Source organism: Bidens hawaiensis, unplaced genomic scaffold (genome assembly GCF_021521415.1).
Source record: "Bidens hawaiensis isolate Kalapana, Puna unplaced genomic scaffold, B.hawaiensis_p1.1 tig00001087_1, whole genome shotgun sequence".
Lineage (NCBI taxonomy): Eukaryota > Viridiplantae > Streptophyta > Magnoliopsida > Asterales > Asteraceae > Bidens > Bidens hawaiensis.
The window spans coordinates 227,769-239,609 of record NW_027491062.1 but is presented as its reverse complement, the minus strand read 5'-3'; the positions used below and the strand labels follow the sequence as shown (position 1 = coordinate 239,609).

At 33.6% G+C, this 11,841-nt stretch overlaps 3 protein-coding genes across 6 annotated transcripts; 2 read left to right on the top strand and 1 right to left on the bottom strand.

The window, feature by feature from the left end:
• Positions 1 to 2,703: 2,703 nt before the first annotated feature.
• LOC143557585 (uncharacterized) lies at positions 2,704 to 3,072 on the top strand. The gene has a single exon (XM_077046627.1). The coding sequence runs from the start codon at positions 2,704 to 2,706 to the stop codon at positions 3,070 to 3,072; it is 369 nt and encodes a 122-aa protein (XP_076902742.1).
• Positions 3,073 to 3,387: 315 nt separating this feature from the next.
• On the bottom strand, positions 3,388 to 8,921 carry LOC143558202 (putative serine/threonine-protein kinase WNK3). 4 transcript variants are annotated; one of them, XM_077047091.1, is made up of 8 exons: positions 8,733 to 8,921; positions 8,543 to 8,634; positions 8,419 to 8,456; positions 7,240 to 7,467; positions 5,374 to 5,597; positions 5,140 to 5,297; positions 4,670 to 5,060; positions 3,388 to 4,513 (listed from the first exon to the last, which is right to left on the bottom strand). In XM_077047091.1, the coding sequence occupies exons 2-8, from the start codon at positions 8,612 to 8,614 to the stop codon at positions 3,825 to 3,827; spliced, it is 1,800 nt and encodes a 599-aa protein (XP_076903206.1). In that variant the 5' UTR covers positions 8,615 to 8,634; positions 8,733 to 8,921; the 3' UTR covers positions 3,388 to 3,824. The 4 variants fall into 4 exon arrangements, with proteins under 4 accessions (XP_076903206.1, XP_076903211.1, XP_076903203.1 ...); XM_077047096.1 differs by having other exon boundaries at positions 4,670 to 4,801; positions 4,883 to 5,060; positions 8,543 to 8,920; XM_077047088.1 differs by having other exon boundaries at positions 8,543 to 8,921.
• A 2,068-nt stretch (positions 8,922 to 10,989) lies between these two features.
• Positions 10,990 to 11,799, top strand: LOC143557574 (zinc finger BED domain-containing protein DAYSLEEPER-like). The gene is made up of 3 exons (XM_077046616.1): positions 10,990 to 11,533; positions 11,616 to 11,709; positions 11,796 to 11,799. Exons 1-3 carry the CDS (start codon positions 10,990 to 10,992, stop codon positions 11,797 to 11,799), a joined length of 642 nt encoding a protein of 213 aa, XP_076902731.1.
• The last annotated feature ends 42 nt before the right edge of the window (positions 11,800 to 11,841 follow it).

Sequence of the window (11,841 nt, the reverse complement as noted above, 5' to 3'; positions counted from 1 at the left end):
TGCTAAACTTGATTCCATTACAATAAGTTTTTGTAATTGTTAACATTATTTTGTAATTTTCTTTCGAGTAATAGAACAGCCATATTGGTGTATGTTGAAATGTTTATGTTTCAAATCAATCCGGGTTTGATGAGGGCTTTCAATATGCTTATGTCTCACTAGTTGTTTGAATGAAGTTTTATCGTTTAAAATAGGGTTCTAGCTAATCACAAAATTCAACATACCAAGTGAGCCTCATGTCAAGCTCAAGTTCGATTCCATTATGAACTCGAAGCACAAAATTCAACATAAGCTTGATTGGGCATTTATTTATAGCACGAGAGCTCGACTTGACTCGATTACTACTACTAAATATTAAACTGTTAAGAATAATACTTATCAAAGTTTTGATACTTTCAAGTTAACTTGGCTAGACTTAACTCACTTAATGCTCCCATGAGTGTGTTAATTATTTAGCATTAAACAGTTCGATACTTTCAAGTACGCTTTTGGCGTGGACGAGTGAGAAGGTAGGCTTGCACTTCGACTAAACAAATGTTTTTTTTATATTAAAATAGAAGGTAAACCGGCATTCTGACAACATACTTAGAAAATGTGGAACACATACTTAAAAGGTGTACCAGTATTTTGCATGTGTTGTGGGAAAGTGATCATCTTGATGTGAGTTTCTCAACGTCTAAAGTGAAGTTAAGATTAATCAAATATTACTTTTAATTAAACTATTTAAGTGGTTTTCATGCTCTTTATTTTAAATTGTTTTATATTAGTTTATGAACGGTACTACACGTGAATGGTTAACAACATATTTTAACAATAAGTTTTGGAACATAAGAACATAACATTAAAATATAATAACATAGTTTTTTCTATTTCTATTTTTACTGTTATTATTTTATTTATTTATCACGGATTTTAGATAAGGTAAAAAACGAGAAGAATACTGTTCCTACCATGTGATAAATGATTATATTAAGAGTTGATAGCCATTTTCGTCCCTGTGGTTTGCTACTTTCGCCACTTCAGTCCAAAGTTTGAAATTTTGTCAATTTAGTCCTTATAGTTTTAAACATTAGCCAATTACGTCCCCCCGTTTAACGACATCCAACTATGCCGTTAGTTTTAGGGGTATTTTTGTCTTTCTCCTGTTTATGTTTAGTTAATGGCCAGTTTCATCCCTGTGGTTTGATACTTTTGCTACTTCAGTCCAAAGTTTGAAAAATTTTCAATTTTATGTTTAATTTATTCAGTATTTTTTTTTGCTACATCAGTCCATAATGGAGTTCATTGGCAAAGTGGTCAGCGGTAATTTCCTAAAACCGAACTATACGAAAAAACTAAAATCGTTTCTCTGATTAATGCATAATAGTTAGGGTTTAGAGATTAACATATCGTAGCAAACATCAGGGTCGAAATCAACATCAAGAGGTCGAATATCCCGCATTTCCATGTTTACTCAAGAAATCGATGCACTAAATCGCATGTGTGTTCTTCAAATCTTGGTATTGTTCTTGAATTCGTCGAATTCAACCCTAGAATTGTAGTCGATATAAAGAATTCAAGAACAACACCACAATTTAAAGAACACACATACGATCTAGTGTATCGATTTCTAGAGCAAACATGGAAATGCTGGATATTCCACCTCCTGATGTGATTTCGACCAAGATTTTTGCTACAATATGTTAATCTCTAAATCGTAACTATTATGCATTAACCAAATAAACGATTTTAATTTATCGGTATAGTACGGTTTTAGGGAATTACCTTGACCACTTTACCAATGAATTCCACCATGGGAGAGAGTTTAGAAAATGTCTAGAAACTAAATACGAGGAGGGTATGATTATTGTTATCGACAGAGTAAACGTAAACCTGTTTGGTCGATGCTCGATGGTTTTGGGCTTGGATTATGCTCTTAAGGGCTATAGACAAAAAAAAGAAAAAAAACTGAATAAATTAAAAATAAAATTGAAAAAATTTCAAACTTTGGACTGAAGTAGCAAAAGTATCAAACCACAGGGACGAAACTGGCCATTAACTAAACATAAACAGGAGAAAGACAAAAATACCCCTTAAACTAACGGCATAGTTGGATGCCGTTAGACAAGAGGACGTAATTGGCAAATGTTTAAAACCATAAGGACTAAATTGACAAAATTTCAAACTTTGGACTGAAGTGGCGAAAGCAGCAAACCACAGGGACGAAAATGGACATTAACTCTTATATTAAAGAAATTTTCAGAAAAAAAAATGTCATAAAATTCAAATATCTTATTGAAATTTGAAAGCAAATAAAATAAAACAAATTTAGACAGGGCTTTTTTCTTCATTAAAAGAAAGTATTTTGGGCATAAACAAAAATATAACAAGTGTCAAATGATATCAACTCCAAACCAAACCTTTATAGATTGACATTAAGATTTTCAAAACTTTTGGACTAAATAGCATATTAAGCAATTATTTAAGAGTTAAGTTTGTTATTTATTCAATTTTATAACATAAGTTGACCACGGTCAACTATGGCTCCCATAATTAGACAAAAAATGTTGTACTTAGAATATTCAAATTATATCTACATGTGACTATATTTTAAGACATTGTTATTATCAAACTATTGTTCTTATATATCCCACCAATGCATATCATTCAAAGACCATCAACAACCACCATCATTCTCATCCATCTCCACCACCAAAAAAACTAATGGTAGCCGCCATCGGAACCACCGTCGTCTCATGCATGTTCTTTTTTATATCCTCCTTGTACATCTTGTACACGTGTAACGACCTTAGCGGATCATGGTGGATGTGGTTCTACATTCCTGTTGCTGGTCTTTTGATGGTGGGTGGATTAGTGGTGGTCATGGCTAGAGCCACCATGGTGACGTTAATAACGGTGTTTGTGATGCTGGCATGCGCGGGGAAGCGTCGTAGAGTGTTGGTAATGGAAGGTAGGAAGATTAGTAGTGAAGTTGTGATTCATTTGTTTAAGGTTGTGATTAGAGAAAGAAGCCTAGTGGTTGTTGCTTGTGGTGTGTTTTTAACATCAATGGCCATAAGTTGGGCTACTTAGATTAAAATGAATCATTCGAAGTCATTTTATTTTTGTATGATTTAGTATTTTTCATTTAATTGTGTATAATGTATTCTTTTATTATTTCAAAAGGTTGGTGTAGATTTTATAAATTTGAAGAACTTCAATGATACTTTAATTACCTTGAAAATCACATTATTATGTAAACCAAAACAAGAATCAATTATATTATAATAAATGTTAATGTTTGTTTAATTTCATGTACAAAAATAAGATAAAAAAAAATGTTTATTAAACAAAGAACTAATAACCAACGACCTCATCAATACACTGCTAACCAGTGACAGTTGCTAACCAGTGACAGTTTGCTAAAAAAACCGACCACATGAATATCATTTAACAATTTTCAGCCAATCGAATCGGTAGCCACCAAAACATCTCTACTCAATAACAACCATGAAGTGTTGCAAATATAACAAACATATATAGATCATATTGACCACAAATAAACTCGACTTTGCAAACGAAATAAAAATATATATCATATCCGTTTTGTGCTGATACATAGAGTATATCCGTCTGTATGTACAAACATACACTTAAAGAAAAAACATCGTAAAACCTTTACCGAGTACAAATCTACAAGTACACGTATGAAATGTTGGCCGCTATAAAGTCTATATACTTCAAAAAAAACATTATATATCTTTGTATATTCCTAGAGATGTCCTTAAATCAAACCCTAATATTATCAAACTCTATGAATTTATAAAACCTTAAAATGGAAAAACTTACACCTCATGGTCAGACGCCTCGATGATGTTGACTTTACATAAGTTCACAACTTCTCGACGGGTTTCTGGAGTTAGTTTTTTCAAGATACCCGAAACAGCCAACCCGTGCTTCCTTTTCAATTCTTCCAATTCTTTTTGCTGCTCATTTAACAAAGTCTCAAGCTTTTCCACGATATTTTCAACTTTGTCGTCATCATCATCATCATCATCATCATTATTATTATTATTATTATTATTATTATTATTATTATTATTATTATTATTATTATTATCAACATCATCTATTTTTTGTGTGTTTTCTTCATAGAAATTTGAAGGAACTGGTCTAAACGGAGGAGTAAAACATCCTTTAGGTGAATCACTCCAATACCTTCGACCCGAAGGTAATCTTTCAAGGGCTAAAAGGGTAGGTGAGCTACAAGGTTTGATGGTCATAGGGGATGCAGACTCGGTTTCGGGGTGGTCAAAGGTCGAATCAACGGAGGGTGTAGGTTCATTATCTTGATCATCAAAGTAATCACGTGGGGCCCAGTTTGGGATACATGAACGGATTTCTGTATCGATCATTTCTGCAAGTGTGGAGACGTCTTGATCTGTCAAGTCCAGTTCTTCAACCATTTCACTAGCAACCGCTATTGATGTATCGTTGTCGGTATCGAATGGAAAATGAATGTTCCGAATTTGACCTGGTACACAAATGCAAAACTTCAAGATTTAAAGATGGATAAAATTATAAAAATACATATTATTTTCTAACAGGTCAAACGGATTAAAATAGATTAAAGGAAATTGGTTCAACCCATAACAAAAACTATAAGTTTTGACGAAGATAAACAGATAACCTGTAGTATCTTCTATTCGTAGTTTTAGAAATACGGTATTCAAGTCTCTCACTTGACCTTCGACTGTGAAATCTCTACCAACATCCGCAAAAGGTTGGCTTTCACCATTGTCAAGCTTATCGACATCATCATCTATAAAAAAATCATCAGAAACTTTTAACAAAAAAAAAAATACACGAGAAAATATTTTGCAAAATTCCTTGCACATATTACCTGGATTTGAATTTGATCGACTTGGTTTATTTACAACGTCCCTATGCTCATCTTGCAGAAACTGATCCATTAGTAACTCCTTAGCGGATAATCTATCAGAAACCTTAGCAATACATTTCTCTACAAATGATTTGACTTCGGGATCCTTAACCTTCGTTAATGAAGCCGGTTTTACACCCTAAGATTGAAATATTTGAGAAATTTTGATTATTTAAGATTTTAAGATACTAATAGATAAAACGATTAACTAAACTTACCGTTGTTACTTTCTTGTAAATCTGAGCAGCATTGGCACATTCAGAATAAGGATACTCAAACGTCACTAATTCCAGTAAGCACATTCCAAAGGCGTATATATCTACAAGTTCATTATATTCCTCTTCATAAAGCTCGGGTGCCATGAACTCAGGAGTACCTAAAAACAAATTTTATCATATTCGCAAAGAAAATAAATATGTCACCAAATGAATAAAAGAAAAGCATGTGCTTACCAATGACACTGTGAGCAGAACGCGCCTGACGAAGAATGGCTGCTAATCCAAGATCTCCAATTTTAACTTCTCCTTGATTCCCGTTGACGAAAATGTTGTCACATTTTAGATCCCGGTGTATAACGGGTGGGTCATGACTATGAAGATACAAAAGTCCCTCCAGTATTTGTTTAGACCACTTCTTTAATGCTCTAAGATCTACATGTTTATGTTTTTTGCGGTACCTGTAAATGTTAAACATTCACGGAAGTCATATCTACATGCTTATTTATTATATCTCATGTAATAAATCACACAGCTCTCTAATTCTCTCTTATTAAAGCTAAAGAAGATCTGTGTTTCGTGTGATTATTCTGGGATGCATAAAGCGATGGAACAAGTATCCCTATTTATATTATGGGGGACGGCTAAATTGTAAATAGCAAGAAACAATATTGGTCAAAGATTTGTAGGCTATGTAAGGCACCACTCATTAACTTTGATAATCACCGAGCGTTTAGCATGAAACAATAACGGTGGCCTACTATCATTGGAAGTACTTTTTGTATGGTTGTTGCTTTAATTCCCTTAGGCACATTATGTTATTTGGATTACTTTAACAAAGAAAGGTTCTAGAGTCGCGGGGGTGGGGTCTCAGTGGGAGCAGCCTCTCTATCCTCTAGAGTAGAGGAAAAATTTACCCTACCAATAGCTTTGCTCTTCATGGGATTCTATTGGGTAAGTTTGCTTGTTTGTTATAATTATCCGAAGGCCACGGCCCATGACCACCATCCAAAGCCATTTTATGTTGCTTGCGTAAGGCCACATAAGAATCGGCTATTCGGCTCTAGATTTCATGCAAGATACAAGGCGCTATGTTTCTCACAACATAAAGTAGTTTCCTCTTGTTTGTGTCTTAGTTCCTCTAACAACTTAACACGTTGATATTTCCAGGCTCTGTAAGACTTCGAAAGAATCCTCATATAGAATTTTTTCTCCACTTTTAAGGTGTTATCATCTCCTTTCTCATGATCTTTGTCCACCAATGTTTATGCTCGCGGTAGGATCCAACAAGTGAAGCCCCTTCACTCCACCACCGTATCCATGAATATGCATCTCACGGATTTTGGATCCAACTAAGTAGTTTCTTGGGGATTGAACATCTATGTGTTCAACTCAATAGTAGTTGGCGACCGAGTACTCAATAGTAGTTGGAGACCGAGTGCTCACATGTCACTATTCAAACTTCCGGTCATATTCTTTTTGTTCGGCGAGTCACTTGTCACCATTAGGGATGAGATCGGGACCACACTGGTACCGACCAGTACGGGTTCCGAAAATCGCAAATTCTTGGTACCGGTACCAAATATATTTGGTTCGGTACCGGTACGGTACTGGTATTGAAGGTAAAAAATCGGGAAATACCGGTACCGAAACTCAAAACTTTGGTAACGGTACCGGTTTGGTACCAACCGGTACCAATATCGAATTTGCTCATCCCTAGTCACCATCTATTTCTCCGTCTTAGTCATACACTAGGTAGTCGATAGGAATCATGTCTTCTCTCTAGTTACAAGGACAAACAATAATTTTATCTCCCTTGTAATACGAGAAATCACATAACTCTATAATTCTCTCTTAGTAAGCTAAAGAAGGTTTGTGTTTCTCGGGGTTATTTTGAGATGCATATTCCTAAATTATAGTAATCGGGAATAGCTAAATTGTAAATATCAAGAATAGTGGTCAAATATTTGCAGGCTATCTAAGGCACAGTCCATTAACTTTGATAGTAACCAAACCTTTATATTTGGCAATCACACAATCATTTAAGCCACCGTTTTTAACATGTCTAGGCAATAAAAAAACACAAAAACAAGGTAAACTTACTGTCTTAATGTTCCAGATGTGAAAATCTCAGTAATAAAGTTGATGTGCTCGTTCGCTGTATCAACCCAAGAACCATAAAACTTGATAATGTTTTTGTGCTTAAGTGTTTTGAGCAAATGGACTTCTGAGTATAGGCGCTCCAACTCTTCGGGATTCCTTAAGAAATCAGAAACCTTTACTTGATTCCAAGCTACTTCAATACCTTCCAATTCATCAAATGCTTTATATCTAAATTCCCAGTATAATTAAGAAATCAAAAAGTAAATCTGATAACTCCAATTTCTAATTGCAAATTTCATATGAATTTATCAACAGTATCTAGTGTTGTAAAAACCGCGATTAGTCACCGACTAATCAGTATGCTACCGATTCGATTTCACCTAATTGGACCAACAAATCAGAGGCTAGTCAAAGCCGGTCCAAATCGTTCAAAATCACTCAAATTTCAATCAAAATCTATCAAATTGATCAAATTTCAGTCAGGATCTGTTAAGTTCGGTCAAAATTTTTAAAGTACTTGAATAATTATACTTAATAATCCAATCCGATTAATAAGTTTGAAAAACTACATAAACAATTTTGAAAATAATTGTACGTATACATAATTTTACAAAATTATATATAAAATTCCAATCCGATTAATAGGTTTGAAAAACTATATAAAAAATTTTGAAAATTTTTGTATGAATATATAACTTCAAAAATTACATATCAAATTCCAATCCGATCCATCCCGCTTAACCCCTATTAATCGCTAGCCCGTACCCCACAGCCCGAGTTCTACAACACTAACATTATCAAATTGAATCCATCATTATAAACTTCAATATAAATGTAAATTCAGTCAAAGCCTGTCCAAATTGTTCACAAGCAGTCAAATTTCTGTCAAGATTCGTTAAAAATGGTCAAAATTGGTCAAATTTTTTATGTATTGGAAAAATTATACTTATTCATCCAATCCGATTAATAAGTTTGAAAAAGTAAAAAAAAAATTTGAAAAATAATACAAACAATTTTGAAAAGTTTTGTATGTATATATAATCATGAAAACGTACATATAAAATTCCCTACGAATCGTTAGCCCATACCCCACCGCCCGAGTTCTTCAACACCGACATTATCAAATTGAATTCATAAACCATTCGATAACCTAAAATATAAAATGCAAATCAAGGATACACTTTTTTGAAAGCCCCTTTTCCCAGCACTTCTTTATACTGCAAATAACCCGAATAACACTATCATATCATAAACTAACAAATATTAATCAAATTCAAATTAATTAAAAATTAATCACACTAACTCGCCCATAACGTCCAGTTGGATCCACCTCAACGAACTCAGTATCCAAATCATCCGGTTCGTGATCCGACATCGCCAATTCCAATGGCAACTCTGTATATTATTATTATTATTATTATTATTTGTTCGTGAAACCCAAATTGTTTAGGAACAAAATTGAGCTGAAATTGAAGTGAATTCAGTGAACTTACACGCAATGATTTGTGGGTTTTGGTCGGAATAGCGTTTTAAGCATGAAATTGGAATTAGGGTTTTGGGTGTTTGATGAGATTGAATGTGATTTGAAGAACAAGTTAAGTAGTTGAATATGTAGAAGGAGTTTGAGGTAGTGAAATTGTTCTGTTTTATGTTATGTTCAGATCAATCTAATTCTAATTATTTAAAATAATAATAATAAAGGTTGAATTTGGAAGTATTAATGGAAGTCAATTTGGGGTATGTGTGTGAAAAGATTAGGAGTGTGTGGTTGTTTAACGGAAACTGAAGTTTGATTTTCACTTGTATTATTTTATATAGTGGATTTGAGATGAATCTTGCGAGAGGTTGTCTCGTCGTGTGTTACGTCAGAGAGTTCTGTTCTTGTGACGGCACAACGACCAGTCAAGTGGTAACTGATGATATGGTTTTCCGGGAAAAGTTCAAGTCAAACTCTGAAGCCAGCGTGGTTAAGACAATATACTATAGCCAAAGTGGAGCAATAGGGTTCTCTAAATTGAGAGTGTGATAACCTAAACACAAAAAAGAAAGTTGTCGTTCTAAAAAACTATGTTCATTTTAAACTTTTATACATACAGATTAACTGTAAAATTAAATAATAAGTTGAACCGTTGAAGCATAGAACCAATATTGGCTTGATTATGCTCGATTTACATTTGACTGAGATTATCGTAGCCCCAAAGCTCTGTATGTCTTGATTTTTGTTTTCGTTGGAATTGCTATTTATCTTTTTTATTTGTTTTTCATTTTCACAAGTTTGATGTGAATAGGTCATTTTCTCAATATTTTAAAGTTGTTTCTTGGCTAAATGTGATTTGAGTTCAAATATCCACCAAACCATCTACTCCTTTATTCTTAAAAGAGTCCAAAACAAGTGTTATATTAACATAAAGGTGCTTTTTAACACAAGCATCGTCACAGAAGTCGTCGTATAATGTCAAGTCAGTTAATTGGAAATTTGCAAGTACACAGCCTAGTCAGGAATACTCGGAATTACTCGTCAAGTACTCAGTCTAGATGGGAAGTGTTGGGATCACTCATCGAGTAGTTGACCGCGAAGACCGACATTTACAACATTAGATACAAATGCTTTAACCTAAAGTAACTTTCAATTTCAAAATATTTTACTGTTCATTTATCACTTTCCATAACTCATTTTAAAGGGTATTTCAGAGATTTTACTTTAATCATATTTTAAAATAGAGAATTATTATTTCAATATACAACATAACAAGTGGTGCTCAAACAAATAATATTTTTTTTTTCATTCGTGTCCATAACTATAATTATTCCCATGACCATGGCCTCCATTGATAAAAACATCAAACAGTATCAATTTTAATAAAAAAAATTGACAAAAAAATAAAATAAAATAAACCATTGTACTCCTTTTCTCTTCATCAAACCACAATCTAATTAGGGAGGTGGGGGTACAACTAGAGGGGGCAATCCTGACCCAAATTCATTCATTTGGGTCAGTTTGGGTTATTTTAAAAACCAAATGGGTTGGGTAGTATAATTAAAAGGGTCAGAATGGGTTATATGTAAAAATAAAGAATATTAAGACAGGCCAAATGTTTTTTAAAAAATGGGTTATCAGGGTTAATTATTCATCTGCTCAATAACCCAATGGGTCGAACTAGTTCTTCCAGCCACCACCGCCTCTTTAGTCTCTATTGCCGGCAGTAACGAACAGCCAATCCGTCACCACCACCAACCTTTGCCGCCATGAGCTACAATTCGTCACCACCACCGACGTTCGCTGCCGTGAACTACAGTTCATCTTCATCTCTGGGTAATCAACTTTGATTGATTTGTGTATATGTTTTAAAATTAAGTGTATAATTGTATATGTTTCAAAATTATGTTTCGATTTGGATGAATTTTATTGTTAATATTATTGTTTCTGATGCAAGATTATTCATATTTGGTATGATGTTGAGTCGTTGACTTCTCTATAAGATTAGATTATTAATTAAAGACTTCTCTATAAGTCTTATTGCTTTACTTGATAGTGGAGCATATTTAAATTGTATTCAAGAATGAATAATTCCTTCCAGGATTTTAATTTATTCATAAACCTATAATAAGGTATATTAATAATGTAAAAGAATCTTTGTTACAGGCTAAAGAAATCCATATAAAAAAAAGTTATATGGCTTGTTACAGGATTTTCGATTTATTCATAAAGCCATGTAAAAAAAGTTTGATAAATATTGGGAAAGTTATAGTATGGTGTTATCTTTTGCGGTTATTTTAGATCCACGGTACAAGGTTAAGCTTGTTGAGTATTGTTTCTCAAAACTTGACATGAAAGTTGAAGAGCGAAAAATGAAATTGAAGAATATCGTTGATGGCATTCATAAGCTATTTATGGAGTATGATATTCAATCGGAGACAATGCCCGATTCTTCAAGACGCGAGAGTTCAAATGTTGGTGACAACACGTTGGACGAGTTGGAGGGATTTGACTCATTTGAAAGCCAATATAGAAATGATGTTAACGAAAAGTCTCAGTTAACATTGTACTTATATGAACCTCAACTAGACAGAAAACAACCACTTGATGTTTTACGGTATTGGAAGGATAATCAAGGAAGGTATCCAAAAGTGGCTCTAATGGATCGTGATCTATTGAGCATCCCAATTACTACCGTTGCTTCTGAATCATCTTTTAGTATTGGAGGTCGGGTTTTGAGCAAGTATCGAACTTCACTTCTACCATCCAATGTCGAGGCGTTGCTATGCGCTCAAGATTGGTTGGATGTTTTACAAGGTATTAAAAGTTCATTCTTTTGCAACTAAATTTTATGTAATATATTTATTAATATAGCACCTTTCATTTTTCACATATTTAGATGAAAACGAGATCGAGATGGAGGAACAACTTGTTGAAGACACTGAAGCATTGATTCCGAGTCATAATAGTAGCAATTTTATATTGACCGAGAGGTATTAAAAACTCAATTCCCTTTGCAATTTAATTTTATATTTGTATATGTTCGTTAATATAACAACTTTCATTTTTACATATTTAGATGAAACGAGATCGAGACGGAGGAACAACTTGTGTTGATCAAGAAT

Coding starts and splice junctions, on each gene's coding strand:
- LOC143558202 (XM_077047088.1), bottom strand. CDS start 8,614: ATGTCGGATCACGAACCGGATGATTTGGATACTGAGTTCGTTGAGGTG. Junction 8,457..8,542: donor CAACTGGACGTTATGGGCGA/GTTAGTGTGATT, acceptor GGTTATTTGCAG/TATAAAGAAGTGCTGGGAAA. Junction 4,514..4,669: donor ACGAATAGAAGATACTACAG/GTTATCTGTTTA, acceptor TTTGTGTACCAG/GTCAAATTCGGAACATTCAT.
- LOC143557585 (XM_077046627.1), top strand. CDS start 2,704: ATGGTAGCCGCCATCGGAACCACCGTCGTCTCATGCATGTTCTTTTTT.
- LOC143557574 (XM_077046616.1), top strand. CDS start 10,990: ATGGTGTTATCTTTTGCGGTTATTTTAGATCCACGGTACAAGGTTAAG. Junction 11,534..11,615: donor TTGGTTGGATGTTTTACAAG/GTATTAAAAGTT, acceptor TCACATATTTAG/ATGAAAACGAGATCGAGATG.